Genomic DNA, 26,619 nt, shown 5'->3' on the forward strand with positions numbered 1-26,619 from the left:
CCAACTTCAAATTATAGTTTTATCCATCTTTTGTTTCTTTCGTTCTCTGTCCTTTATATTACATGTGTATCTGGAACTCTTCACTTATCCTGTCTTTCTGTATTGCTAACCTTGAAGTTGAAACTGCAAAAAGTGAACCGAAAAGGATGAATTCTCATTTGCACCAAGTATACTACTCTGATAGGGTAAAGAGATCCAGTATGGAAATTTTCATGGCACACATTAAAGTTAAATATGTGTGAAACTATGTATAATTGATTCCAGAAATTTATTTTTTGTGCACTAATATGATTAGAAAGTTTTCTTTCTGGAGTAACGTAATCATAAAATCCATGTTTGAACATCATAGGGTTCAGTTGGGGAAGACTGTGCATTATCTTCCAATATTATTTATTGATCAGCTAAGCAACAGAGTGAAGGATTTAATGGTGAGTAACAAAATGCCTTTTCACTAAATTTTGAATTACAGTTTTACGGAAATTTAGTACTGCTATAATTAAGGTTTTGTCCTTGTTTCCATTACAACAGCCCATCTCACAGAAATTCACAGTGGACACAGCTAATATGTTGCTAATCTAATCTTCAAATTAGATGTTGATTAAATGCCAAAAAAAATCATTAATGCAGAATTAAGGGTGTTCTTTCAGAATGTGGAAATTGGCTAAACCAGAAAAACTTGAAGTTAAGATACACACTGGTTGCCAGGCTGGCTGCATCTCCTGCTTTGAGCAGGGGGTTGGATTAGATGACCTCCCAAAGTCTCTTCCAGTCCTAATCTTCTATGATTCCTGGTCTCTTTGAGCACCCTGAGTAGGTCCAAAGCCTGTAGCTGGTGCCTCTGATTTAGGGTGGAATTACATGACCCTTCCATTCTCAGGCCAGGTCCTTGGTTGCAGTCACCTGGTACTAACCATGGTTACCTTAGTAGGTCTAACTTAGGCTCAGACGCTGTCTTTCTGTTTTCTCCAGAAGCAGTGACAGTGGTAATCAGTGGCCAAACAGCCTCCTTACAGAAGATTTATTTAGAACAAAAGCATTTCAGAGAAAAACAAATCTGAAAACAACATTGACTAGACATCTGTCTATTTTGCCAGGTATCTAATATTCCAGGTGAAGATGCAGTCAGGTCTGTAGACCTCAGAGACCTCTAGGCTCTGACTGGAATAGTCCATTCCCTTAACTCGCAAACTGTTTCTCTCCTTTGCTTCAGGGAGAGTCTCCTTTTAAAAGCTGTTCATTCTTTTTGATCTCCAAGTTCCCAGCCTGGCAAAACAAGCTTGCATCTTCCTTGGAGACTTTAAATCTGCTGGCTTTTCACATTCTTTCAAGTGTCCATAAGGGTGTTCTTATCAAGGGCTTTTATCGTTTTCCTGTTCTTTACACAGCTCCCTATTAAGTTACATCAGTGCATTCATACAGGAAAATCTCAACACGGTTACTTGCTCTCATTAACCTGGTCATGTTTGGTATTCATAAATCATAGATAATCATTCTTAGATTACATAACAATTCCACAAATGCTGTAACTTTGTCCACTGTTCACATTTCTGGAAAGGCTTGAGGCAGCTCTGGGCAAGTTTAACTCTGCACTAACAAATTCTTGGGCATTTAATTTTTTTCTAAATAACTTTTTGTCACTTTCATGTACCACAGCCCAGCCCTTCCGTTCACATTCTCTGACTCCTTGCAGTGATTACCTTGTACACAGAATGTCTTGCCCATACATCATCTCTTTGTCCTCCCATTTCTGTGCCTGCTCTGCTCACTTGATTCTTCCTCCTCCCAACGTTGACAGGGATCCCAAAGATTGAAGAGCTGAGGAGCAAATGCAGGAACTAAAATAGTCAGTGGGAAAGCTTTTAGGAGAGGGGACTGACATCATGGATGTGTTTGATGTTGGGGAGGCTTTGCCTCTGTCACCCCCAGAAACCCAGCTTTTCAACTCTGATCTCTTCCTTCCCACCATGCTATTCCCTGCACTGTTCTAATACACTCTCAGCCCCTCACTGCTCCTACACCCCAAATTTCCTCCAATTGCTCAGACCCCTACCACTGCCTCAACATCTCATCCGTGCTTTCTGTCATGTCCATGGCTCTGACCCCCTGCATTACCCCTGCTACTCTGAGCTACCACCACCACACACCAGCTCCACCTTCTTCCTTGCCACTCCATGCCCCTAGTAAGCTTGGAGGGGCCCTGAGGAGGTAGGAAGGTGGCACTGGTGGAGCTGTAAGGAATGCGTTCATCAGCAGGAGGCAAGGAGGGCAGGAGAGTGGAGACAGAGATTTGGGAAGGACCTCTGTGTCTAATGTTCGGGGAAGAGGCTCTATACATCCATCTGCAGTATAGCACGCTCAAGAGGTATGACGGGGCCCAGATGTTCTTAAATGAATGAGAATTCCCCATGGAGATGAATACAGCCTGAAATGATAGTTCTGAGAGGTGTGAATTGCTTCATTCATCTCAGTGGATCTCATCTCCCTATCGCGGGTGCTTAATATCACAGCTAGCAGATGGGGTGAGGGAAGAGGCTCAGGACCCTCTGGATGATGGTTCACATGGGGAGTTACCTATGGGAATCCTTGTCTTTCCTGGGGGTAGGATTGCTGCTGCCCAATTCCCCTCTCTCACCACTTTGTGAGACACATTCCTTCTCAACAATAGTCCAGAGCGATGGGGTTGTGTGTGGGAGTCACGTCCCTCTGTCTGGCCAGGACAGAGAAGTGGGAAATGGGCAGCAACTTCAAATGGTAGGGGAGCATGTGGGGGAGGGGCCCTTGTTAGCTTCAAATTGCCCATTCCTAACCCTATAGTTGACACTGAGTTATTATATAGAAGACATCATAACCCAGTCACTGTCTTAGATTATTACCTCACTAAGGCAATAGTCTCAGGGCTTGTCTATACTACCGCGTGGGGTCGATCTAAGGTACACAACTTCAGCTACGTGAATAGCATAGCTGAAGTCGACGTACTTAGATCTAATTACCGCGGTGTGTTCACTGCGGTAAGTCGACAGCTCATGCTCTCCTGTCAGCTCCACTCGAGCTTCTTGTTCTTACCGGAGTCGACAGGAAAGCACTCGGCAGTCAATTTACCAGGTCTATACTAGACACAATAAATGGAGCCCCTCTGGATTGATTGCTGCCCGCCAATCTGGCAGGCAGTGTAGACAAGCCCTTAAGGTCAGAGATCTGCCAGCTCCCAGGCAACAAAACAGACCCACGTATGCATAAGGAAGTAGGATAGAGACCCTTCCAAAACAAACAACATTGCATACCCAGTCGCGCCCCCCTTGAGGTGATGAGAGAGTGAATCATGTGGGAAATGTTAGTTATGTTGCTTAACGCACTTAACAGAGCTGCTTAGATGCGGCAAAGATGAGGGTTGTATAAGAATCTGAATAGAACAGACTACGCATTTAGTATATTAACACATGGTGTTTTAAATACTGCTTTATTGATTTTTTTTATGAAAATTAAACAACCCTTAAGTATTAGCTGTTATTTCCATTTGCATTCCCATTTGTATGTATATTAACTTTGTTGTTAAAACTATTTTCTGTCCAAATGCAGATAATAAACCGTTCAACGACAGAGCTACCTCTTACAGTGTCATATGATAAAATATCTCTTGGAAAGCTCCGATTTTGGATCCACATGCAAGATGCAGTGTTCTCCCTGCAGCAGTTTGGTATGTTTACTTTTTCACAGCAGAAGGTCAGGTTCTTAACTTCTAATGCATAAACTACATATTGGCTGCCTTCAGAGTACTATAAAATGGTGTAGTTCTTTTTGTCGTCTTTGACACACTATCATAAAAATCTGTGGGTTTCTGCAATACACATCATTTTGAGTTTGTACATATAGTATGTTGTGGTTAAAATTAAACAATCAAATCAGCAGCTGAGACTAATATTGCGGGGGAGCAGTGATCCTTCCACTAGTTGTTAGGGGCTTCTGCATGTGAAAGCCCATAAGTGCTTCTTTTAAAAAAAAGTCACTATTTGGAATATACTTTAAAAAAAAAAATTATCTTGAACCCTGAAAAATAAAATATTAAAATAAAAATGGCACTTCATTATATTCACTTAGCTAAAAATAAAGTATACATAAAAGAAATGCCATATTGCTAACAGACTGATAAAACTATGGGAGGTAGTTTATGCTTTTATGGCCTACTTTAATTCAGATTGCCTCAGTTCTCAAGTAGTTAACTTGATACACAGATCCTAATCTTAAGAAATACCTCCGTTCTTCAAATGACTTCATTTGGAGTTGCGTATCTAGGACCTGAATTTAAGTTGCTATGGATGGATATCCAGAATGAGTGAAAATTTTAGAAATCAAACATGTAACCTCCAGATAGACTGGTCATTGGCAGGCCAATCATGTCTTCTCTATTGTCTTGACTCTGCCCTGTCTCTTGTGTATTTTGCTCACCAGTCATTTTTCTGCCACAGTACAGCAGTGCAGCCAACCAGCTTCTGGAACTGTACACTGCCTGCCATTCTACTCAGGATTTCTTTTGCAGAGTTTTCAAAACTGTGTCTTTGTTATAACATAGATTCAATAAAATATTTTCATTAAAAATAATACATGAGGTTTTTGTTTTAATGAATAACACTGATAAGAAACTTACTGTGTTTTGTATCTTCAGATGGTCAGATACAAAAGTCAGTACTGTAAATCTCTTTAAAGTAACACAATTTAGGCAGGTAAAAAAGAAAGGGAGAGCCATTCTGGAAAAAGAAATAGAGAGTACAGGGCAGCTGAGTAAATTAACCAGCTTCCCCAGGTTATCTCTTAAGTGAACATTCCAGTTGAGACAATTGTTTTATTAAAATAATTTGTGAAAAAAGCATCTAAACTTGCATGCTTTCTCAGAGTATCTGTGCAAATTTGTACAGAGTCACAAGATTCCAGGCATGCTAAATCTATGCTTTTGTGAAAGGGAGAATCAGGGAGTTAGTGTAATATCTACCTTTTAAAGGCGCTGCACAAAACTCGCATCTCTGGGAGAGGAAGAACTGAAGTACATTTAAGCCACCTTCTCACATTCCTGATTCTGGGCTGCAGTTGTGGTCCCCAGAGTATCTTAGGTAGCCTGTCCCCAGCTGCATATGGGTGGAAGTTTCTTTTTATGCCTCCTATCCTGGGGGTTGTGGCAGAGGCATAATAGGCAGCATAAATTGCCCTGTACAAATCCTACAGCAGGCGGAACTTTCCCAAGCCAGATCTGGGCTGTAAAGACTCTTCTGCACTACAAAAGCGGCATAAAAGGGCCAACAGTGAAGGAGTGAATTCCTCCCAAGGTTTTTTCTCTCTCTTAAAAATAATAGAAGTAGTATCCAAAACCAAAAGCTGAATCAATATCTGTTGCATTCTTCATAGTTCAGAGACCTCAAGATAACAAAATTTAGGAGTTTGTTTTCACTGATGCCCAGTACTGCTGTTATGATCTTAAATTTCAACTCCAATAGATTTGCTGAAACAGGACAAATATGTATGAAACATTTTAAAATCCCATCTATCTTGAGAGGATGTGATGGCTCTTTCCCATTTAATAACTAACTTTAATGGGTAAAGAAGACACAAGAATTTCCCTGTACAATTGTCGCACAACATTCTGAGTTACCTTATTTAAAAAGAAAATTTGCTCATAAAGAAAGGGTACTTTTAATTCTGTTCGATAAGAAAACCCCTTTCCTGAAAATATAGGATAAAGGAAAGGCATGGATTAAGGTTAGAAAGGAACATTATGATCTAGTCTAATCTGTATAACACAGATCATAGAGTATCAGAGGGGTAGCCGTGTTAGTCTGGATCTGTAAAAAGCGACAGAGTCCTGTGGCACCTTATAGACTAACAAAAGTATTGGAGCATAAGCTTTTGTGGGTGAATACCCATTTCATCAGATGCATGTGGTGGAAATTTCCAGAGGCAGGTATAAATATGCAGGCAAGAATCAGTCAGTCTATAAGGTGCCACAGGACTCTTTGTCACTTTTTACAGAGCATAGAATTTCACCAAGTAGTTTCTGCATCTAGCTCAGTAACTTGTAGTTTAATCTTTCTAAATACATCCAGTCTTAATTTAAAGACTCTGAATTTACCACAAACCTTGGTAATCTGTTGATTATCCTCACAGTTAAAAATGTGCATTTTATTTTCAGTTTGAACTTCATTGACTTCAGCTTCTTGCCATTGGATCTCTTTGTCTTTTTCTGCTTGGTTAAAGAACCTTCTAGTATTAGTGTTTTGTCCCTGTGTTAAGTATCGGAGGGGTAGCTGTGTTAGTCTGGATCTGTAAAAAGCAACAGAGAGTCTTGTGGCACCTTATAGTCTAACAGACGTATTGGAACATAAGCTTTTCTGGGTGAATATCCACTTCGTCAGACACATGGACTCTTTGTTGCTTTTTGCTTGTCCCTGTGTTGGTATTTATATACTGTCATTTCTTAACCTTTTGAATAAGCTAAATCAATTGACCTTCTTAAAATCTCTCACTGTAAGCCCTGTTTCTCAGATTCTGGATCATTCTTGTGGCTTTTCTCTGAACTCTTTCCAGTTTTTTTCATCATCCCATTTAAAATGCTGATAGATGCAGTACTCTCACAAGAACCATATGCTGGGATGATATCGTGTCCCTCCTCAGTATTCCTGTTTATGTCTGATTTGTTAGCCCTTCTAGCTAGAGCTGGGAGTATATGTTCAGTTGGTTATCCACCATCATTTCTTAAGTCCTTTTCAGAGTCACTTTTGAGGGTTATTGTCCACTATCTTGTAGGTATAATCTACATTGCTTATTCTTTGAGTGGTTGCAGATGGGTATTTCACTCAGGCGCATTTGTGCTGAGGGCACAGAGTTGGAGACTTTCCCCACCGTGGTACCTATTGGAACAGCGCGCACACCCTGTGTTGCCTCGTCGCCCCTTCTGAAACAATATAAGGGTGATGCTACCCTAATCCCCGTCAGTCCCTTCATACTGCCAGTAGCCTTAGTTGGAGCTCCCCCTGTGCAAGTCTTCTCATAGCTTTTTTTTTCTCTGCATCACACTTGTCACTGGGACTTCTCTTGTAAACAAATTTTAATAGTATCTGTAGTGTATTATAGTTTGTAGCTAATTTAGTTTGTCCTTATAGTAATTCCTGGTGCTCAGCACTATAGGGCATGCAGGGTTGTCCAGGCCTTCAAACGTTGCTTGTTAGGTGGACTTTCTATTCCCAACAGTTGACTCCTACACTTGCTGCTTGTTGGTGAAAGTCACATTAAGGAGAATGTATCATCTGTTGGGAGAACACAGAGTTTGCAAGAGACCTTCACCTGAAGCAGCTTTTGTTGGAACAGGCTATGAGGCCTGCACTAGTACCAAGACCCTCTTCCGCTAGCAGGACTGGCAGTCCTCAGCCAACCACCTTCTGCATCAGCACTGGTCGACAGACCCCTGGACTCTGACTCTTCCCCATGAAGGGATTGATATGTGTTCTCTGAGGTACCCCAGAAGAGACCTACAGAACATATCAGGGATGTTTGAAATTGAGGAGAGAGTTGTCCTCTTTATCGAAGATAGCTCCTCAACATCCACAAGATCCAGGGTACAGCCAAGTTGTTGATTCATCAAGGCTGGAGATTCCGAGTACTGTACCACTGACTTGGGGCCCGCCTGGTGGACAACCATTGAATCTGGTACCTATGGTGCCACTGCTTTTTGGTATCCACGATCCCACAAGCCTATATGGTGGTAACAGACTTATTCTGCCTGCTGATTCCGGAGGCGAGTGTACTATCAGCACTGCCAGGTGTTTCAGGCCCCTCAAATTCTACAGACTCAGGGTTGAGGCTGCTGCTGTTGATGTCCTTGGTACCAGTGAAACCACAGACACCTTCCTCAGTGTAGATGCCTGTGGGGCAGCACCGATATGTCCTTGGTGCCATCTCTGTCCTCTGTTAAGTTACCATTAATTTCAGTTAACACAGGTGCCCTTTGAAACCCACAACAACTCTGTTGTGCTCTTTGGTACTGTCATGGAAGATTTCCTGGTACTGACAACAGTCCCATCCCTGATACCAACTTTGCCCTTCTCTCATTGGGCTATTCTGTGGTCCTGCCGGAGTGGCCACCAAGAGTGCCCAAGGGCTTCTGAGAGGGTTCTTCCTACTCTAATATGGAGTCATCCAGTTGGTCTTTGCCTTGGCGAAAAGTCCCAAAGATCTTGCAATGGGCAGCAAAGGGAAAGTGTCTGCACTAAGAGCACAGTTGTTCTAACAGTAAGGGCAGATTCTTGGCATCCTCAATGTATTGACCCGCTATGCCATACTCTCTCTCAGTGATCACCTTGGGACCTGTAGGGTACTCCCTGCTTGAAGAGGTCTAGATTTCTACTCCAGTCCAGAGGGCGATTCCCTTGATCCTGAGATGGACCAGCCCCAAGAGTGGCCTCTATTACAGATGCAAGAGGAGGTCTGTCCTCTTGAGACACCTCTTTTGGGGGCAGCCTTTGCCAAAGGAGCAACCTCTACCCCAAGTGATGCCAGTAGTCGTATGCTCTCCTTTCCTTTCCTTGACAACTCTATAATCCCAGATTCTTTGTCTCCCCTCTCAGAGGATTTTAAATCTTACCAGGACTTACTTTGGGCAGGTCTACACTAGGATTCTCCATCAGTGACAATTTTAAAATCAAGATAGCTTTTAGAAAAACAGCCAATGTTCTAGGAATTATTTTGAGGAAGTTCTGTGGCCTGTGTTATACGAGAGTTTAGACTAGATGAGCGCAATGGTCCCTTCTGCCTTGGAATCTCTGAATATTCTTCAGGCAACAGTTCTGGGAAGGGTTGCCTTCCTGATTAATGACACCTTATTACAGTCAGCAAAAGCTTTGTGGCATATAGATGTATAAAATGTTAGTTGCCAAACTTCCCCTTTCCTTATTCATTTTGGAGCTGATTTTAAAGACTAGACAAACTCTTATAGAACCAAATTTAGTGACTGGTCAAGATCAGTACCTTATAAATTACTAGCTCTAAATGTTTTTAGGTAAAACATACAAAAATTGATTTTTTTGTCAACAAAGCTAGCATCTGGTTTTTATTGTTTATCCGTTTTTTATTATTATTAAATCTTGTGTCACTTAAAAAGGGCTTCCTTTATACTTGAATCTACTATACTAATATCTAGAATGCGAATTTTTTGATCCTTTCACATTTTACCTACTCTTTCTTCCAGGCTTTTCAGAAAAGGATGCCGATGAAGTAAAAGGAATTTTTGTGGATACTAACTTATACTTTTTGGCTTTGACATTCTTTGTAGCAGCATTCCATGTAAGTGGATCACTTGCTGTTTTTAAGCAGTATACGCTTAAGTATAAGTAAATAAGAAAAAGTAAAGGTACTTTGAGCATTGACACTCACATTTCTCTAAATACCAATAATTGTTTTTGGAAATGTTAATGTAAATATATATACTATGCTATACCAATTTTTCCTTCATAAATACAAATAGAAAATTCAATAGCAAAACATCATGTTCTGCAAGGGAACATCTATGCAATATGTTTTTAAATTTAAACCAGAAACCTGATTTGTACTCCTAAATCCAATTTCAAAATTAGGGGTTAAACTCACCCTGTCCAATCCTTCCCAGAAAGAGAGTTACTACATTTCCTTGTGTATCTGGCTATCCTCTCACCTGAGCTGTTTGTGGATCACACTTCACCAGTGGATAATGAAAAGGTTAATGGCTTCAATGGATAGCTGAATTTTTATTTGCAAGCTGGCTATCAGTCAACTCTGAAAATTGATCACCCATGCTCATAACAAAACAGCAACTTTGATCTGCTGTTGAATATACATGTTGGTTTAAAAATTAATGTAGACTGTAATTAGAAATCAGTGAAGGGTTAAAGATACAATTGATAATTTTTTTATTTCTAACAAATCAGACAAGTATCTTCTGGAAAGAATTATTAGTTTATAAATTATCAACTTTTATATAAAATGTAACATTCTTAATTGACATGTAAAATATTTAACTCTTAAGTAAAATAATGTTGTGTCAATTTCTTTATTTAACCTGAGTTAAACTAAAACCTGAAAATCATTGCATATGAATGCTGGCTCAGATTTTCTGCTCTGAGATTTTCTAGCAGAGAGGAGGGAATGTAACTGTCAGGGAACAGGTTACAGTTCTGATTCTCTCACTGATTCTGCACAGACCATGTCCCTAGTGGAGTCTGAATAGTCATGGGTCTGCTCTAAACTTAGTAGATGGTACCCCTGTCAAGGGCGCTGTCTGCCAGTTGGAAATTGCCAGAGCACACCGTCTCTGGATGTCATTCTTCGTGCCATTGACACATCTTATGTCATTGTTACAAGGGCATTTAGGGGCTGGTTATACCGACTTGGTTCCTCTATACCAGGAGAGTCCTCTAATAAAGGAAAAGGGAGAGGAATGAACCAGAGAGTCTGGACTGTTTTGTGTTAATAGTGTCCTGGCCTTCAAGCAGTGGGAGATTTGTGTTCTCTGAGTGGTTTATATCCTTGTTAGAGAAATGTGTGCGCACACTCAGAATTCTCTTTTAGTCTGTTTAGTGTTTCATGGCTCAGCAACAAACCTTACAAATTCATAAAACTGTCATCAGGCCTTCAGCAGGTGGTCATGCTTTCTTTCTTCCTCTGAAACACTGTTCCATCTCTCATGTGACTTAACTCATTCTCCAATAGTAAAATTCTTTCTGCACCTACCCATTTAACAGTATGGGCCAACTAGTCTACTATTCCTTTTTGATGTAGTGACCAGTCATCTGAGATCATTACTCTACCCATGAAGCACCTGCACCTTGTTGCTTCCAGCAAGATGCTCATCTCCAAGCAGACGACTTTAACTCTTAATGGAGCAAAACATTGAAGAAAATACCCGTATTATTCATTTGCCCATATTGCTTCAGCAGCAGAAATGTGCAGTGAGTGTGCTCCTCATATTGCCTGTCCTCGTGGGACTGACTGGAGTCAACTCAGGCTATTGTTCTACTTCCAGTCTTGAGTCAATGGCTCCGACAACAAGCAGGTCTCCAGCAGCACTCTGAAAGAATGTCCACTCTATATAACCTGGTATTTAGATGATCAAACTTCCTGCGTGGCACGTCAAGCTACCACGCTGCTGCTATTCCTCCCCTTTGCTACTCAGCAGGTTCTGAAGAACGTAGCCCATCAGGGTTTGTCTGCACTGCAATGTAAGCCCAGAGTTAATGGGACTCAAGTCAGTGGACCCTAGGTTAGAGAACCCAGGCTTTAAGCATCTGCATTGATTATCAACCCTAAGTAAAGAATTTTCTAACCTGGGCTTGAACCCAGGGCTCTGGCTTCCACACTGTATCACGCAGACCAGATTCCAACTAACCACATCCCAGACTTCGTAGCAACTTTGCAATACATGGTCTCTGTAGCTCTTTGACTGTGGTGCAGTCTGGGTTCCACCCTGCACATTACAGGAAGTTTGACTATCCTGCGAACATCTTGCCAAGCCATTGTTTTGTCTGTGTGCTTTCAGCAGCCGGAACCAGCAATATCAAGGCGGTGCTATTTGAAGAATTTCTCTTGCTGTTTCAAGAAATGGGCAGAAATTCTGTGAGATGGTGGACATTTCAGCAGCATTTTCTGACCAGAGGTGCCTGAGAGACCTTCTGATGGAGCAGGACACAGACATGGCAGACTTGAACTGGATGCTGCTGCTCATGACTCTCGGGATAGCCGTGGATACCCCCTCCTGGCACTTCTAGAGCAGGGCCACAAGCTCAGATTGGTGAGACCAAATCATTTTGCAGATCTGGGATGACCAGTAGTAGGTCCAGAAATTTCACATGAAGAAAGATACAGCCTCTCCCGACCCTCCCTAAAGACACGTGCATGAGGGTGGCCATGCAAGTCGAGATACAGGTTCCTATAACCATCTGGAAGCTGGCTACCCCATACTGCTGTAGGTCCATTGCCAATCAGTCTGGGGTTGGAAAGTAGACTGGGTACAGTGGGGATATAGGCTTCTGAGGCATTCAGGTGTGTGTGGTTTTACCCTGAGGGGACAAGTATAAAAGATATTCCTGGAGTAATTGCTGGCTGTTAGAGAATACATTTCCAAAATGCATGAGGGCAGGATTCTTTCCGTTTCCCTGGAGTCAATTGGTGATTTATAGGATAGAGACAACAAAGGAAGTTGGCCCACGTGACTGTGGGATACTCGTTGTGGGTTCCAAGGACTTGAGTCTGGGGGAGGGAGAGGGCCTGCGTCTGCACTGCAAAGCAATAGGGTTTGAACCCTCCATGTAGTGTTCTAGGATCATGAGTCCGAGCCCAAGTCGGAAATTTGTGTGTAGATGGAAGTGGAGTTTGTCCTCAAGCCTGAGTCTGAGCCTAGGCATACATTGCAGTGTAGATATATCCACAGTGACCTTGGCTTTGATCATGCAGATCATCTTAATTGTGGTGACAACAGATGACCTATGACAACTGAAGTAAGAGGAAAGATGCTAGAACATTGGTGGCAGAAGTATTGGAACAAAACTGGTGGCTTGCAGCATAAAGACTTCTCAGATTCTCAATCCGTAGTTATGTGGGGAGGTCACGAAAAGGGTTTTTGCTTCCATAGCATCCACAAAGCCTTGATCATATTTATTCTGGATTGTGGACAGTTTCATAAGTTCTAGCTTCAAGAATATTTGTTGAGAGTAAATTGTCAGTTTTGTCAAGGAAAATTGTTCAGATTCAGCCTGTTCTTGAGTCCAGATTGCTCCTATAGGTATATTAAGTATTTTGGCTGAAATTCCTGAAAGAGAGCCTGCTTATTTTGACTGACAACCTCTGTTCAGACTGGTGTCTGCAGTGGAAAAATAAACAAGTTACGTTAAGAATGTACCTAGACTCTTAATCAATTTATCATTCAATGGGAAGTCAACCTATAATGTTTCTATCTGTTTTGTTCAGCAAAGGGCTGAAAATACTGAGGTGATAAATAATATGTCTTCACTGAAGTTTCAGCCATTGCCTCTCTGAGGTTCTAAGTATTTGGGACATTTGGGCTGGAAAGAGGTATTTCAAGTTGCTGAGAGCTAAGTAATTATCTCCAAAATTACTAAAAACATCTAGAGAAACAAGAAGTGGTAGGCTATCTCTTCCTAATTATTTCTCTTTCTGCCAATTCATGGTTGTGACTCCCAGTCTTCTAGTCCCAAGGGTACTTTTATATACTTCAGAGACATCACCACTAAATCCAAGCAAAATCATCCACCATCAAATCTCTTGCATTATTAAAGGAAAAGAAAACATTAAACAAGACAACACAAAACAGAATACAAATAAGTGACTAGTTCTGTTACTGTCTCTTCTGAGTGTGCCTCTGAAGAAAGTTTTTAACAAAGTTTTAAACAAAAAACTATCTTTGTGAGTGGGCCTGCATTTAATGGGAAATTTTCTCTTTTTGTAAGTTAAGTCCAAAGAATTACTTTCCAAAATTGAATCCAGTCTTAGTATATCATAGATGAGCAAAATAATTTTAGAGGCAGATAAGTCCAGTTTGATTTATTAAGGATAATGGTTTATGAATGGTCAATGTAAATAGTCTTAACTAAATCCTCTGAAATCAAAGAAAGTATTTAAATTATTTTTTTAAAAGAAGCCATTTAAGGAGTTTTCTTAATGCAGGCCAATTAATGATTATTAAGAATCTTAAATCCAAATTAAATCCCATTATATTTTTGTTTACCAATATTCAGCCCATTTCCTTTCCAAGAATATATGGTCTAATGAAGTGATAATTAATAGCAGAAGCTGCTAGTATGTCACAATAAAATTTCAATATTCCGATAAAATCATTTCACAAGGTTTTTTAATCCCTTGGCAGTTCTCTAGCTATTTTCATATTGTATTAAAGTCTTAATGATGTCAGCTTGGCTAGAAGGTTGCTTTTTGCTACTGATTGGTGGCTGCTGTTTTCCTTTTTAGCTGTCTGTGGCAGTTTGCTGTCAAAGATAAGCAGGATCAGTTGTGTTGAGTGCTGATGAAGTTGAGAAGGTAGTAGACAAGAGTGTGCTGCTGCAGAATCACACCAGAGTTTTTGTACTCTTTTTTCCTTCCTACTTTGTGAATTCATAGGAAAACACACCTCTTTCAATCTTGTCTAGATTTAAAATTGGATGCTGTTATTCCTTCATTGGTTCAGTGCTGTTGGGGATTAGATATCTTGACATCTTTGTCTTGTGAATATGTGGTCTACTTAATAAATATGCAACACTTCTAATTGCCTTTGGTTTTTTGTGGTGGGAAAGTCTGATAATATTTGAAGAGTTTGAAGTCTCTTCCATTTTCTGAGAGAGTTCTTAATTTCATCGGGGTTCGACAGGAATTGAAATTCTGATTTCAAAAAATACATACTTTTATTTTCTATATAAAAGTCTTAGTTCTTAAAGTAGTCTTTTAAAATTAAATAAGTCTTAGAGAGTCTTCATACAGGAATAGTTATTCAAGATTGAGAAAGGACAACTTCTTTGAAGAGGTGATTCTTGTTCTTCTGAGTTTGTATGAGGAGTTGCTCAAGCTGCTAACTAATTTCTAGTTAATGTAAATATTCTATACTTAAATTGCTGCTTCTATTAGTAATCAGTTTAGCAAAGTCATTAAATTCTCTTTTGGTACATAAAGCATTTTACCATTGGTTGTATGAAAGAAACTGCACAGATGGTGGATTACTTGGCCTGACTGCCACACCCATGCTGCAGCACACAATAGTCCCAAATACACATTACCCCTCTCTGCAGTACACACTCCTAATCTGCCCCCTGCACAGGTCCACACAACTTTCCCAGCACAACACAATCAGTGCATATAATAACCACAAACGTCACTCGGAAGCTAACAACGTCTGAGTAAGTGTGAAGTGATGGAAACAGTCACAAGCATGGTTTAGTGCTTTTTGTTTAGAATAACACCAGGTTCAATCATTGGGATTTGTAGTCAAATATCATGCAGTTTTTTTCGCTCTCGGCCATTTTTTATTTTATTGAAAAGCCATTACGACAACATGGGTTTTCAACTACTAGTTGGTGCTATAAAAAACTCACTCAAGTGGTAATACCTGTCCTATTTTTTTAAATACTAAGCCTTTGAAGTTTTAGCCTTGTCTTCATGAGGAAAGTATTTTTATATCTGAGTTAGCCAACACATGGTAAAATGTTAGGCTTCATCTAAACTTAAAAGTTATTTCAGCATAGCTGTGTCAGTCAGGAGTGTGAATATACTGTTCTGACCAACATAGTCATGCTGGCCAAACCCCCAGTGTTGATTCAGCTATGTCAATGAATGAGTGCTTCCTTTGATATAGATAACATCATTCAAGGAGGTGGAGGTGTAATACCAATAGAAAAAACTTCTTCTGTGAGCTGAATCTACAGTAGAACCTATAGAAAGTTGTTGAGGCTGAAAAATTACCAAGATTCATGAAAGGATTGGACACACATGGCTAACAAGAATATCCAGAGTTATACTAGATCAGAGGTCGGCAACCTTTCAGAAGTGGTGTGCCAAGTCTTAATTTAGTCACTCTTAATTTAAGGTTTCACATGCCAGTAATACATTTTAACGTTTTTAGACTCTTTCTAGAAGTCTATAGTATATAACTAAACTATTGTTATATGTAAAGTAAATAATGTTTTTAAAATGTTTAAAAAGCTTCATTTAAAATTAAATTAAAATGCAGAGCCCCTTGGACCGGTGGCCAGGACCCGAGCAGTGTGAGTGCCACTGAAAATCAGCTCGCGTGCCGCCTTTGGCACACGTGCCATAGGTTGCCTACCCCCTTACTAGATAATGCTTAACAAATTTTGGAAGGTATATTAAATCTCATGCTTCAGGAGATAAGTAAGGCCGTCAATCGCAGTTAACTCATGCAATTAACTCAGATTATCGAGATGAAAAAATTGCAATTGCACTTTTAATTGCACTGTTAAACAATTGAAATTTATTAAATATTTTTGATTTTGTTTTCATATATTCTGTTTTAAATGAAATCAGTGTATATTTTTATTATAAATATTTGCACTGTAAAAATGATAAAATAGTATTTTTCAATTCACCTCATACAAGTACTGTAGTGCAATCTGTTGTGAAAGTGCAACTCACAAATGTAGATTTTTTTTTTTTGTTGATATACTATAGAATCATAGAACATCAGGGTTGGACGGGACCTCAAGAGGTCATCTAGTCCAACCCCCTGCTCAAAGCAGGACTAATCCCCAGACAGATTTTTGCCCTGATCCCTAAATGGCCCCCTCAGGGATTGAACCCTCACGCAAACCAGGCCAATGCACAAACCACTGAGCTAACCCTCCCCCGTTACATTGTTTTGTTTTTGAGTGCAGTTATGTAAAACTTCAGAGCCTGCAAGTCTACTCAGTTCTACTTCTTGTTCAGCCAATCGCTAAGACAAATAAGTTTGTTGTTTATGTTTACAGGAGATAATGCTGCCAGCTTCTTATTTACAGTGTCACCAGTAAGTGAGAACAGGCATTTGCATGGCACTTTTGTAGCTGGCATTGCAAGATATTTAGGTGCCATATATGCTAAACATTTTTATGACCCTTCATGCTTTGGCCGTCATTCCAGAGGACATGCTTCCATGCTGATGATGCTCATTAAAAAAGTGTGTTAATTAAATTTGTGACTGAACTCCTTGGGGGAGAATTGTATGTCCCCTCCTTTTTTACCAGCATTCTGTCATATAGTTCATGTTTAGCAGTCTCTAATGGTGACCCAGCACATGATCATTTTCATGTTAAGAACACTTTCGCGGTAGATTTTACAAAATGCAAAGAAGGTACCAATGTGAAATTTCTAAAGTAAGCTGCGGCACTCGACCCAAGGTTTAAGAATCTGAAGTGCCTTCCAAAATCTGAAGGGGATGGGCAGGGGAGCATACTTTCAAAAATCTTAAAAAAGCAACACTCCGATGCAGAAACTACAGAACCTGAACCACCAAAAAAGAAAATCAACCTTCTGCTGGTGGCATCTGACTCAGATAATGAAAATGAACATGTCAGTCCGCACTGCTTTGGATTGTTATTGAGCAGAACCCATCATCAGCATGGACTCATGTCTCTTGGAATGGTAGTTGAAGCATGATGGTACATATGAATCTTTAGCACATCTGGCATGTAATATCTTGTGATGCCGGCTACAACAGTACCATGAGAACGACTGTTCTCACTTTTAGGTGACATAAACAAGAAGCGTTATCAGCATTATCTCCTATAAATGTAAACAAACTTGTATGAGCGATTGGTTGAACAAGAAGTAGGACTGAGTAGACTTTGTTTTATTTTTGAATGCATTTTTTTTACATAATTGTTCAACTTTCATGATAGAGATTGCAGTACAGTACTTATTAGGTGAAATGAAAAATGTCTTTCATTTTTTACAGTGCAAATACTTGTAATCAAAAATAAATGTAAAATGAGCACTGTACACTTTTTATTCTGTTTTGTAATTGAAATCAATATATTTGAAAATGTAGAAAACATACAAAAATATTTAAATGGTATTCTATTATTGTTTGAGTGATTAATTGTTAATTTTTTTAATCGCTTGACAGCCCTAGAGATAAGACAGTCTCTAACTAGTAGAGATCAGAATGAGATGATATAGGAGAACACGTTATGCCACATTTACCCTTTACAAATTTTTTACGTTTTCCTATCAAGCAGCTGGTATTAGATACTGTCAGAGATGAGATACTGGACTTCAGGGCTGATCCACTATGGCAATTCCTGTGTTTGTAATGTGAGGCTTTGGAACTCTGCAAGGTTCTCAGCTCTCTTGAGTTCTTGCAGTACTGAAGAATTCATGAGCTCTGCAAATTTCTTAGCTCCTCACATGAACTACTGTCCTGCAGAATTCACAAGATGCATGGAGTCCCTGGCTCCCTTTGTCTTGATCATAATGGTCCCTTCTGACCTTAAAGTCTGAGTCTTCCTGTAAGATGAAACTTTGTAGTCCTGTCAGTCCATAGATTCCCTAGTTAGTTTTTCCTTGCAATGTTTTATGGAACTTGGGTATTAACAACAGGGTTCACATCTCTTAGCTTTTCCTTTCTGCATCTAGACTATCTTTTTTATTTAATGAAACCATCAGCTTACGTGAAGTATGTAGTTGTAAATACATGTTTTTATTAACTCAGTTGATGTGCTGGAATTAATGCAGGTTTCAATCAAATTAACGGTGCGTATCTTCATATTTGCAGCTTCTTTTTGATTTCCTTGCATTCAAAAATGACATCAGCTTCTGGAAGAAAAAGAAAAGCATGACTGGAATGTCTACAAAAGCAGGTATGGCATATATGAGGTAAAGAGGGTGTGTATTGATCTTGTTTTTACTCATTTATATTAGAACACATGAATATCTGGCAAGCTTTAGGAGACGTGGCAAAATGAAAACAGTTTTTGTACGATCGTCATGGGAAAGTGTACTGTGATTTAATCACAGTATTCAGTTATTTAGCAGAAAACTTTAGATAGGCAGGTTCTAATCTTGATGCATTAGGCACAGTGGTAATGCTTACCCTGCTTGTGAGATCAATTTTTATTGGGTACATCATTCCACATCTCTGATTATGACTTTCTTCTAAGAGCAAAATGTGTGACCACAAGAAAACTAAGTGATTACTTCAAAAGCTTAATTGGGAAAACTTCCCTGTTTTTTATATAAATGTTTACAAATGATAGCATATGGGTAATGTGGTTGGTTGTTATGAGAGAGGAATTAAAATTGTTGTATTTGAGAAATGGAGGTTGTCATTTTTTCTTGTGCAAAAATCTTTTATTCTTGGTTACAACTGGAGGCGTCCTCTGCCATGTGCACATGGTTTACTGCACTCGATTTTCAGTGATACTATGCATTTGCAGTGATGGTCCAGTGAGTTTCAAGGATTAGAGTTCTAGGTTAACGTGAGAATATTTGCTAGCTGCTACCCACATAAGTGCGTAAAACCAAAGTAGAAGGATTCTGAATGTCACTGGATAGTTTGGTTTCTTGGTACTAAAGTAATGCTGTTTTCAAAGTGTCTTCTCAGTTCCAGCATCTCTATAGTTGGGCAGAATGGTTGGGTGTTTAAAGATGTACATTTTAAATACTACTTACAGTTACACTATTTGAAGGAAATTAGAATTGGAGGACATGAGAATTCTCTTGGAAAAATCTCTTTTCCCAAGAGGAAAGAAGGAATGTCTGTGCTGTGTTTAGCATTTAAATGGGACTGCACTTATTATTTGGCACTCAGATGTTTTTGAAAAACACTCATGTCTGTTTGCTTAGCATTTTTTAGTGTCTAGTTCTTGCTCTTCCTTATGCCTTTCACCTCTTCTCTAATATAAAAATCATTGGGCAGAAAGTGGTGCTATATATAATTGCAAAGTTTAACAGAACCTGAGAAATGCATACATGCAAAGTGTCTTATTTTATCAAATACCATCAAATTCATTTTGTTCAAGGATTTCATGGCAGTTTTCACAGGCTAAACTTTGAAATTTTCATAGCTAGAAAGTTTTATTGTCTAAGGTTTTCTCAGCAAGGATCACTAACATATATTTAGTAATATCTTAAAGTACTTCTGATACATTGTTGTATTGCTACCAGTATTCCATTATAGAAATAATTTTCTTATTGCAAGTTCTTTGTTGATTCAAGAATATTTCACTCCTTATGTTACTTTTGCTTTCTCTGAATCCCACTGATCAGGTTGTTAGTTCTTAGCAAATCCTTGCTATTTAAAATCATAACTCTATTGTGATGTCACTTCCTATAATCATCTATAGTCTCACAAGAAGCTTTATCTGGGGAAGCAGCTCACATAGCCTGTTGTCATTCTTCTTGCTGTCTTTATCTTATAATAGTTTAACTGTAACATTCTTTCATCAGGTATCACTTATTCCTTTAATATCTAAATTATACTGACACTCATTTCTATTTACTTATTCAGTGCTTTGGCGATGCTTCAGTACCGTGGTCATATTTCTTTTCCTTTTGGATGAACAAACAAGTTTATTGGTACTAATTCCAGCAGGTGTTGGTGCAGTGATTGAGGTGAGTTCATAAAGCTCTGAAGTCTGCTTATGTCTGAATATAGGTTTATTGCTGATGTTGCTGCTAATTATATCTACAGTCCTATGGGGGTGATGTTAAACTGTTCATTTTATATATATATTTATATAAATAGTGTCTGTGTGTGTGTGCATGTGTATCTATCTAGCTATCTATCTAAATGGTCACTGTCAGTTTAAATTTTAAGTGAACTAATTTAGAACAATTCCAGTTTAGATTGAATACACTTTAAATAACTTTTCCTGAATAACTTCTGTTTAACATGTTCTCTTCAAGTAAAACTGTCCAAATATAAAGTGCTGTAAAGTACACAAAGTAAACAAATTGGAAACAAAATATTTTTACCAACTTTGCAGTTCCTGTAATCTTGGAGTATTATTTCTAATTAGAAGTACAAGATTCAAACGTGACTTTTGATTTGGAGTCCCTTAACATTGCAAAAAACACCGCAGATTAAAGTTCTAACAAACATTAACTAGGGAGCTCATGGTACAAGCATTTAATTGTTAAAGGTTTAACTTCATTATATGAACGTGCCTATGTTCTCCATTTACTCTTGAAATTATGAACTAACTTTCTGAGAACATTCAAGTAAACCCAGTAATTAGTTTTAAAATGGGTCCTTTAAGAAATTTAGCATTGGGTCCTGACTGTCATTTGTTCTCACTAGAGCTAGTCAAAAATTTCTGACTGAACAGCTTTCTGTCTGTGTTGATTTTGTTAAAACATTCAACAAACAAGGCACACTATGGATGTGCCAGCCTGCCTGGCTGGCAAATAGAGATGAAGTTCAAGAGAGCCTGCCATGCAGGGAGACAGGAATTCTAGGGACCATATTTCAAAATTTCAGTCCAGCAAAAATTTAGAATTTGACTTTTTATCCTATTCAGAACGAACAAAATTGTAAAAACTCAAATATGTTCACAGGATAGAAACTGTGTCTTGGCTAGCTCTAGTTCTGACTCAGGATCCAATTTTCTACTAATATTTGTGTAAATATTCAATTAAAAAAAAAAGTCAGTAATGAAAAGTAGGACTGCCAGAACTGACTTTCAGATTTCCTGTTGAAAAATGTATGAAGAAAAACAAAACAAAAACTACAAAGAAAATTCAGAAGGCGTAAAAAGTTTGTCTGTGTGAAGTTTCATAATGTTACAGCACTACTTAGACCGTAATATATGATCCATTTTTAAGCCTATTGTACCATGCAATCCAAACTGGGGAATGACTTTCACAGTACGTATTTACAGTCCTTAGCTGATGTTTTTATTACCTTGAAAGTTACAGTAAAAAGGCGATGATTGCCTTAGGGTTTATTTGTACTGTTCCCTTAAATGCTGATACCTTTATTCACATTTATTCATTGATCCAATGAATTCAGTTAACTCACTGACTTTAGTGGGACTACTGAAGGAGTAAGATATTGTTCAAATGATGGTCCCTATATGTCAGAGGTGGCCAAACTGTGGCTCTTTCACAGTTAAAGTGCTGCTCACATTCTCCATCTACCAGCCTGAGAGGAGAGAAGGGAGGCTGGCTTCTCTGCCTACCAGCCTGTGGCAGGGTGATGGGGCTAGGGGCTTCTGCCAGAAACGATTGGTGCCTGCTAAGAGTGGAGGGCACAGTTTACAGGTTCACTCCCCCAACAGCTTGAATCATGCCCTTCCAAGCACACATCCTCTGTTACCCTCAGCAGCCCCTCCCTCCAGTTCCCAGGTGTTAGCTCCTTATGGAGAGGCAACAGCAAAGAGCTGGGAGCTGCAGGGAGGGGCTGCTGTTTTAGTTCCATGGGGAGAAGCAGCAGCAAAAGCAGTGGCTGTCCCTGCAGCTCCCTGCTCTTTGTCGTTGTCTCTCCCCATGGCCGCAGCTCCAAGCTTGTCAGCTCCAGCAGCTGCCATGCAGGGAGGGGGCCTGATGGCACCATGTGACTGAGCAAGGCCAACAAACCCTGGGAAAAATGGAGGGGGGGAGAGGGTGACGCCATCTGCCCCCGCCATGTGTCACCTCCAGACATTCTGCCCATCAGGGAGGGCTGTCCTGGGGCATGCCTGCCAGGGCTCAGGGCTTCCGGCCTATAGGGTGCACCTGCCAGGGCTTGGTGCTTCACCAGGAGCAGGGCTGAAAGTCTTGAGTCCTGGCCAGTGCACCCTGACTCTCGAACTTACAAAGATTGTCGTATGCGTCTCGGATAGTCAGGAAGTTTGGCATGCCTACTATATGTATTCCAAACGTGGGTGTGCATGCATGCTATGTGTTGGAGCCAGAAAATTTATGTAGCAGTGTCCGTTGACCCGCATGAGCAATGTCTGTAGCCGCATGGTCAGGCAAAGTTATATGAGGCTGTGCGGAGCAATGCCTTCAGTTTCCTTGTACCATCACATGGTTGAAGTCAGAATCCCTCTTCCGCTGCAATGGTAGTTATGGCTAACAAAGCCCTTTCATTTATTTGTAGCTAGCCTTCTTTTGTTTTTCTCTTTAGATCGCTGTGTGTAGTTCTGAGTGTAGTGTAGTCAATTTTCTGTGTCCTTCCCCAGGGACTATGCCCCATGTTCCAGGGTTCAAAAACTATGCATTGTGCCTTCTCTCATTCTTAGTGAGCCAGCGGTCTGGGACAAACCCAAGCTTGAGAGCCAGAAGCACTTGCATGGGTATTGGAGCAGGTCCCCTTTGCAGGCTGCCTCCAAGCACAGCACTTCCTCCCTGAACTGCCCCAGGTCAGTTGAGCCATCAAGCGCAGACTCCGCCGCACCACCAACTAAGCTTCCTCTCTCTGAGGGTAAGGTGAAGAAGGAAGACCCAATGGCCCCACCACCCACCATGCCAATTACCTGCCTGGAACTCTCCCCAGGGTGCACACCACCTGTCCTGCCTGCATTTCAGCATCCGTCCGTCTGTTCACTGCACACACCACCTCGCTCTTTGACTTCTCACAGGGACATTTCCCAGATCTTGGGACAATGTGAGCCCCTCTCCAGTCAGCACATCTCTAGCTGCCCTACCCTCGTTCTCTGCTGCTCACTCCGCACGAACCTCCCACTCCAGCAGAGGCATCGGTACTGCTACAGGAGGGATGCTTCAAGCCTATGCATTCCGGCCCACTAGTACCGACGGCCTCCTCACTCCCAAAGCTTTATACCACTCATGTTTTTGCCTCCTGACAACCAGAAGCAGTATCAGTATCTACTACAGTAAGTGGCCATGGACCTGGTTGTACCCCTGGAGGAGGTAGCAGGATCAGCACCATCAATTGGTGGACACCCTGCACCCCAAGGGACATCTGGGTAGCACTGCCTGTTCGCAGTGCTATCCTGCAACCTGTGAGAGTGGTCTGGCACATGCCGGCTTCCTGTGTCTCCACACTGAAATGGACAGGACACTGGTACTTTGTCCCAGCTAAGAGGGTAGATTTCCTCTTTTCCCACCCCCACTCCCCCAATTCTTTTGTGATACATGCAGTGACTGAATGCGTCTGCCAGCACACCCATAAATCCACTCCTCCAGGGCAGGTGGGCAAGCACCTGGACCTTTTGAGCAGGAAGGTCTACTCGGCAGCATTGCAATTTCATATTGCCAACTACCAGGCTCTGCTTGCGAAGTATGAGTTCCACAATTACGCCAAGTTCGCAGAGTTCCTGGACAACCTGCCACAGGAAAAGCAGCAACACTTCTGTGCCCTTCTGGAAGAAGGCTGCCGGCAATTAAAGTGAGTCTCCAAGTGGCCATGGATGCTGCAGATACGTCCTCTCAGTCTTTAGCAATCGGGGTCATTATATGCCAAGACTTGTGGCTCCTTTTTCCCCTAAGAGGTCTAGAACACTATCCAGGACTGCCCCACTCTCCGTTCCATCTGCTAGACCTGGGACACCTCTCACTGGGACCTTTTCATTACACAAGTTCCCTCTTTACTGCTCCCAGAAAGCCCAGGGGCTCAACTCTCAAGGCGATGCTCTCGTGCCCTAGCAGGGAGAACTTAGTTACGCCTTTCCCCCATTCTTTTCCTTCCCCAGGTCCTCCGCATGATCTGCCAGGGCCAGGCTATGGTCATAGAATCATAGAATATTAGAGTTGGAAGAGATCTCAAGAGGTCATCTAGTCCAATCCCCTGCTCAAAGCAGGACCAACACCAATTAAATCATCCCAGTCAGGGATTTGTCAAGCCACACCTTAAAAACCTCTAAGGATGGAGATTCCACACCTCCCTAGGGAACCCATTCCAGTGCTTCACCATCTTTCTACTGAAATAGTGTTTCCTAATACCCAACGTAGACCTCCTCCACTGCAATTTGAGACTACTGCTTCTTGTTCTGTCATCTGCCACCACTGAGAACAGCCTAGCTCCATCCTCTTTGGAACCCCCCTTCAGGTAGTTGAAGGCTGCTATCAAATCTCCCCTCACTCTTCTCTTCTGCAGACTAAATAATCCCAGTTCCCTCAGCCCCCTGATCATTTTTGTTGCCCTCCGCTGGACTCTCTCCAATTTGTCCACATCCCTTCTGTAGTGGGGGGACCAAAACTGGATGCAATACTCCAGGAGTGGCCTTACCAGTGCTGAATAGAGGGGAATAATCACTTTGCTCGATCTGCTGGCAATGCTCCTACTAATACAGACCAATATGCCATTGGCCTTCTTGGCAACAAGGGCACACTGCTGACTTATATCCAGCTTCTCATCCCCTGTAATCCCCAAGTCCTTTCTCCAGAACTGCTGCTTAGCCAGTCGGTCCCCAGCCAATAGCGATGCATGGGATTCTTTGTTCCAAAATGCAGGAGTCTGAACTTGTCCTTGTTGAATCTCATCAGATTTCTTTTGGCCCAGTCCTCCAATTTGTCTAGATCACTCTGGACCCTATGCCTACCCTCCAGCATATCTACCTCTCCCCCACAGCTTAGTGTCATCTGCAAACTTGCTGAGGGTGCATTTCATCCCATCATCCAGATCATTAATAAAGACGTTGACCAAAATGGACCCCAGGACCGACCTCTGGGGCACTCCACTTGATCCCGGCTACCAGCTAGACATCGAGCCATTGATCACTACCCATTGAGTCTGACAATCTAGCTAGCTTTCTATCCACCTTATAGTCCATTCATCCAATCCATACTATAACTTGCTGGCAAGAATACTGTGGGAGACTATCAAAAGCTTTGCTGAACTCAAGATGTATCATATCCACCACTTTCCGCATATCCACAGAGCCAGTTATTTCATCATAGAAGGCAATCAGGTTGGTCAGGCATGACTTGCCCTTGGTGAATCCATATTGACTGCCAGTTTTTGTTTCTTGACCTCCTCAGGCTCTCTGTCTGCCCCTCTTCCCTCCCACTCCACACAGTCCTGGACCGCCTCACCCACGACCAAGCCAGAGTCTGTCATACCAGTCCCGGCTCCCTTTGCCTCATGGTCTGGTTTTTGGTTTGGGCTCCTGTATAGACAGTGCTTGTTTGCCGCTGGCGCAGCACATCCTTAAATGCAGTAGGTGGACCTCCACAAGAGCTTGCTATGTGGCAAAATGGAAATCTTTCACCTCTTGGGCTCGGTACCAGCACCTCTCCCTTGGGGCCATCTCCATCGCTACCATCCTGGAAACCTCTTGGAACTTAAGACGTCAGTCGTTAACTTCAGCTCTATCCAGGTGAACCTGACAGCGCTAAGAGCCTTCCTCACCCCTGTGGAAAGCTGCTCAGTATTTACCCACTCCACCACTGCCCGCTTCTTCAAGGGCCTGTTTAACAGCTTCTTGCCAGTGTGAAAGCCCATACCTCCCTGGGACCTCAAACTTGTCCTCTCCACCCTCACCAGACTCTGTTCCAGCCTGTGGCCACAACCTCCCTCTTCCACCACTCCATGAAAGTCATCTTCCTTGTGGCTATCACTTCTGCTTGGTGGCTCAGCGAACAGGTGGCCATGATGGTTGACCTCCTCTCCCCCGCTTCCTCCCCCAATACAGTTTTCCCTAAAGACAAGGTTTCGTTACGCCTCCACCTCAGATTCTTCCGGAAGGTAGTCTCAGTGTTTCACCTCAACGTATCGATTCACCTTCCAGTTTTCTGTCCTCAGCCGCACGCCACTCCTGCAGACAGGAGCCTGCATTTCCTAGATGTCCACTGTGTGCTGGCGTTGTCCCTTGACAGAACCCGCACCATTCATGCCTCCTCACATCTCTTCGTGGCCACTGTAGACAGATCCATGGGCCAAGTCCTGCCCTCCCAATGCATCGCAAAGTGAGTCTCTGCATGCATCCGCGTAGGTATATGCTATCCAATACCCTGCCACCCAGCACAATTACAGTGCACTCAACATGGGCACAGGTGGCAACAGCTGTCTCCCCGGCAGACATCTCCTGGCATGACATCTGCTGAGTGGTAACGTGCATTCTGTGCATACCTTCACTACCTATTACGCAATCAACCAGGCAGCAGCAGACCCAGCTGTGGGCCATGCTGTCCTCCAGACTGCAATGCCTCTTGCATCCTCGCACCCAC

At 41.5% G+C, this 26,619-nt stretch overlaps 1 protein-coding gene across 3 annotated transcripts in view; it reads left to right on the plus strand.

Annotated features, from left to right (window-relative positions):
- The window catches only part of CLPTM1L (CLPTM1 like), a 70,708-nt gene that overhangs the window by 13,574 nt on the left and 30,515 nt on the right, over nucleotides 1-26,619 (plus strand). For all 3 annotated transcript variants that reach the window (XM_050938224.1, XM_050938223.1, XM_050938225.1), the window contains exons 5-9: nucleotides 350-428; nucleotides 3,577-3,694; nucleotides 9,227-9,321; nucleotides 18,281-18,365; nucleotides 20,015-20,118. In XM_050938224.1, coding sequence (XP_050794181.1) covers nucleotides 350-428; nucleotides 3,577-3,694; nucleotides 9,227-9,321; nucleotides 18,281-18,365; nucleotides 20,015-20,118 — 481 coding nt within the window. The remainder of the gene's footprint in view (nucleotides 1-349; nucleotides 429-3,576; nucleotides 3,695-9,226; nucleotides 9,322-18,280; nucleotides 18,366-20,014; nucleotides 20,119-26,619) is intronic.

Source organism: Gopherus flavomarginatus, chromosome 2 (assembly GCF_025201925.1).
Source record: "Gopherus flavomarginatus isolate rGopFla2 chromosome 2, rGopFla2.mat.asm, whole genome shotgun sequence".
Classification (NCBI taxonomy): Eukaryota; Metazoa; Chordata; order Testudines; family Testudinidae; genus Gopherus; species Gopherus flavomarginatus.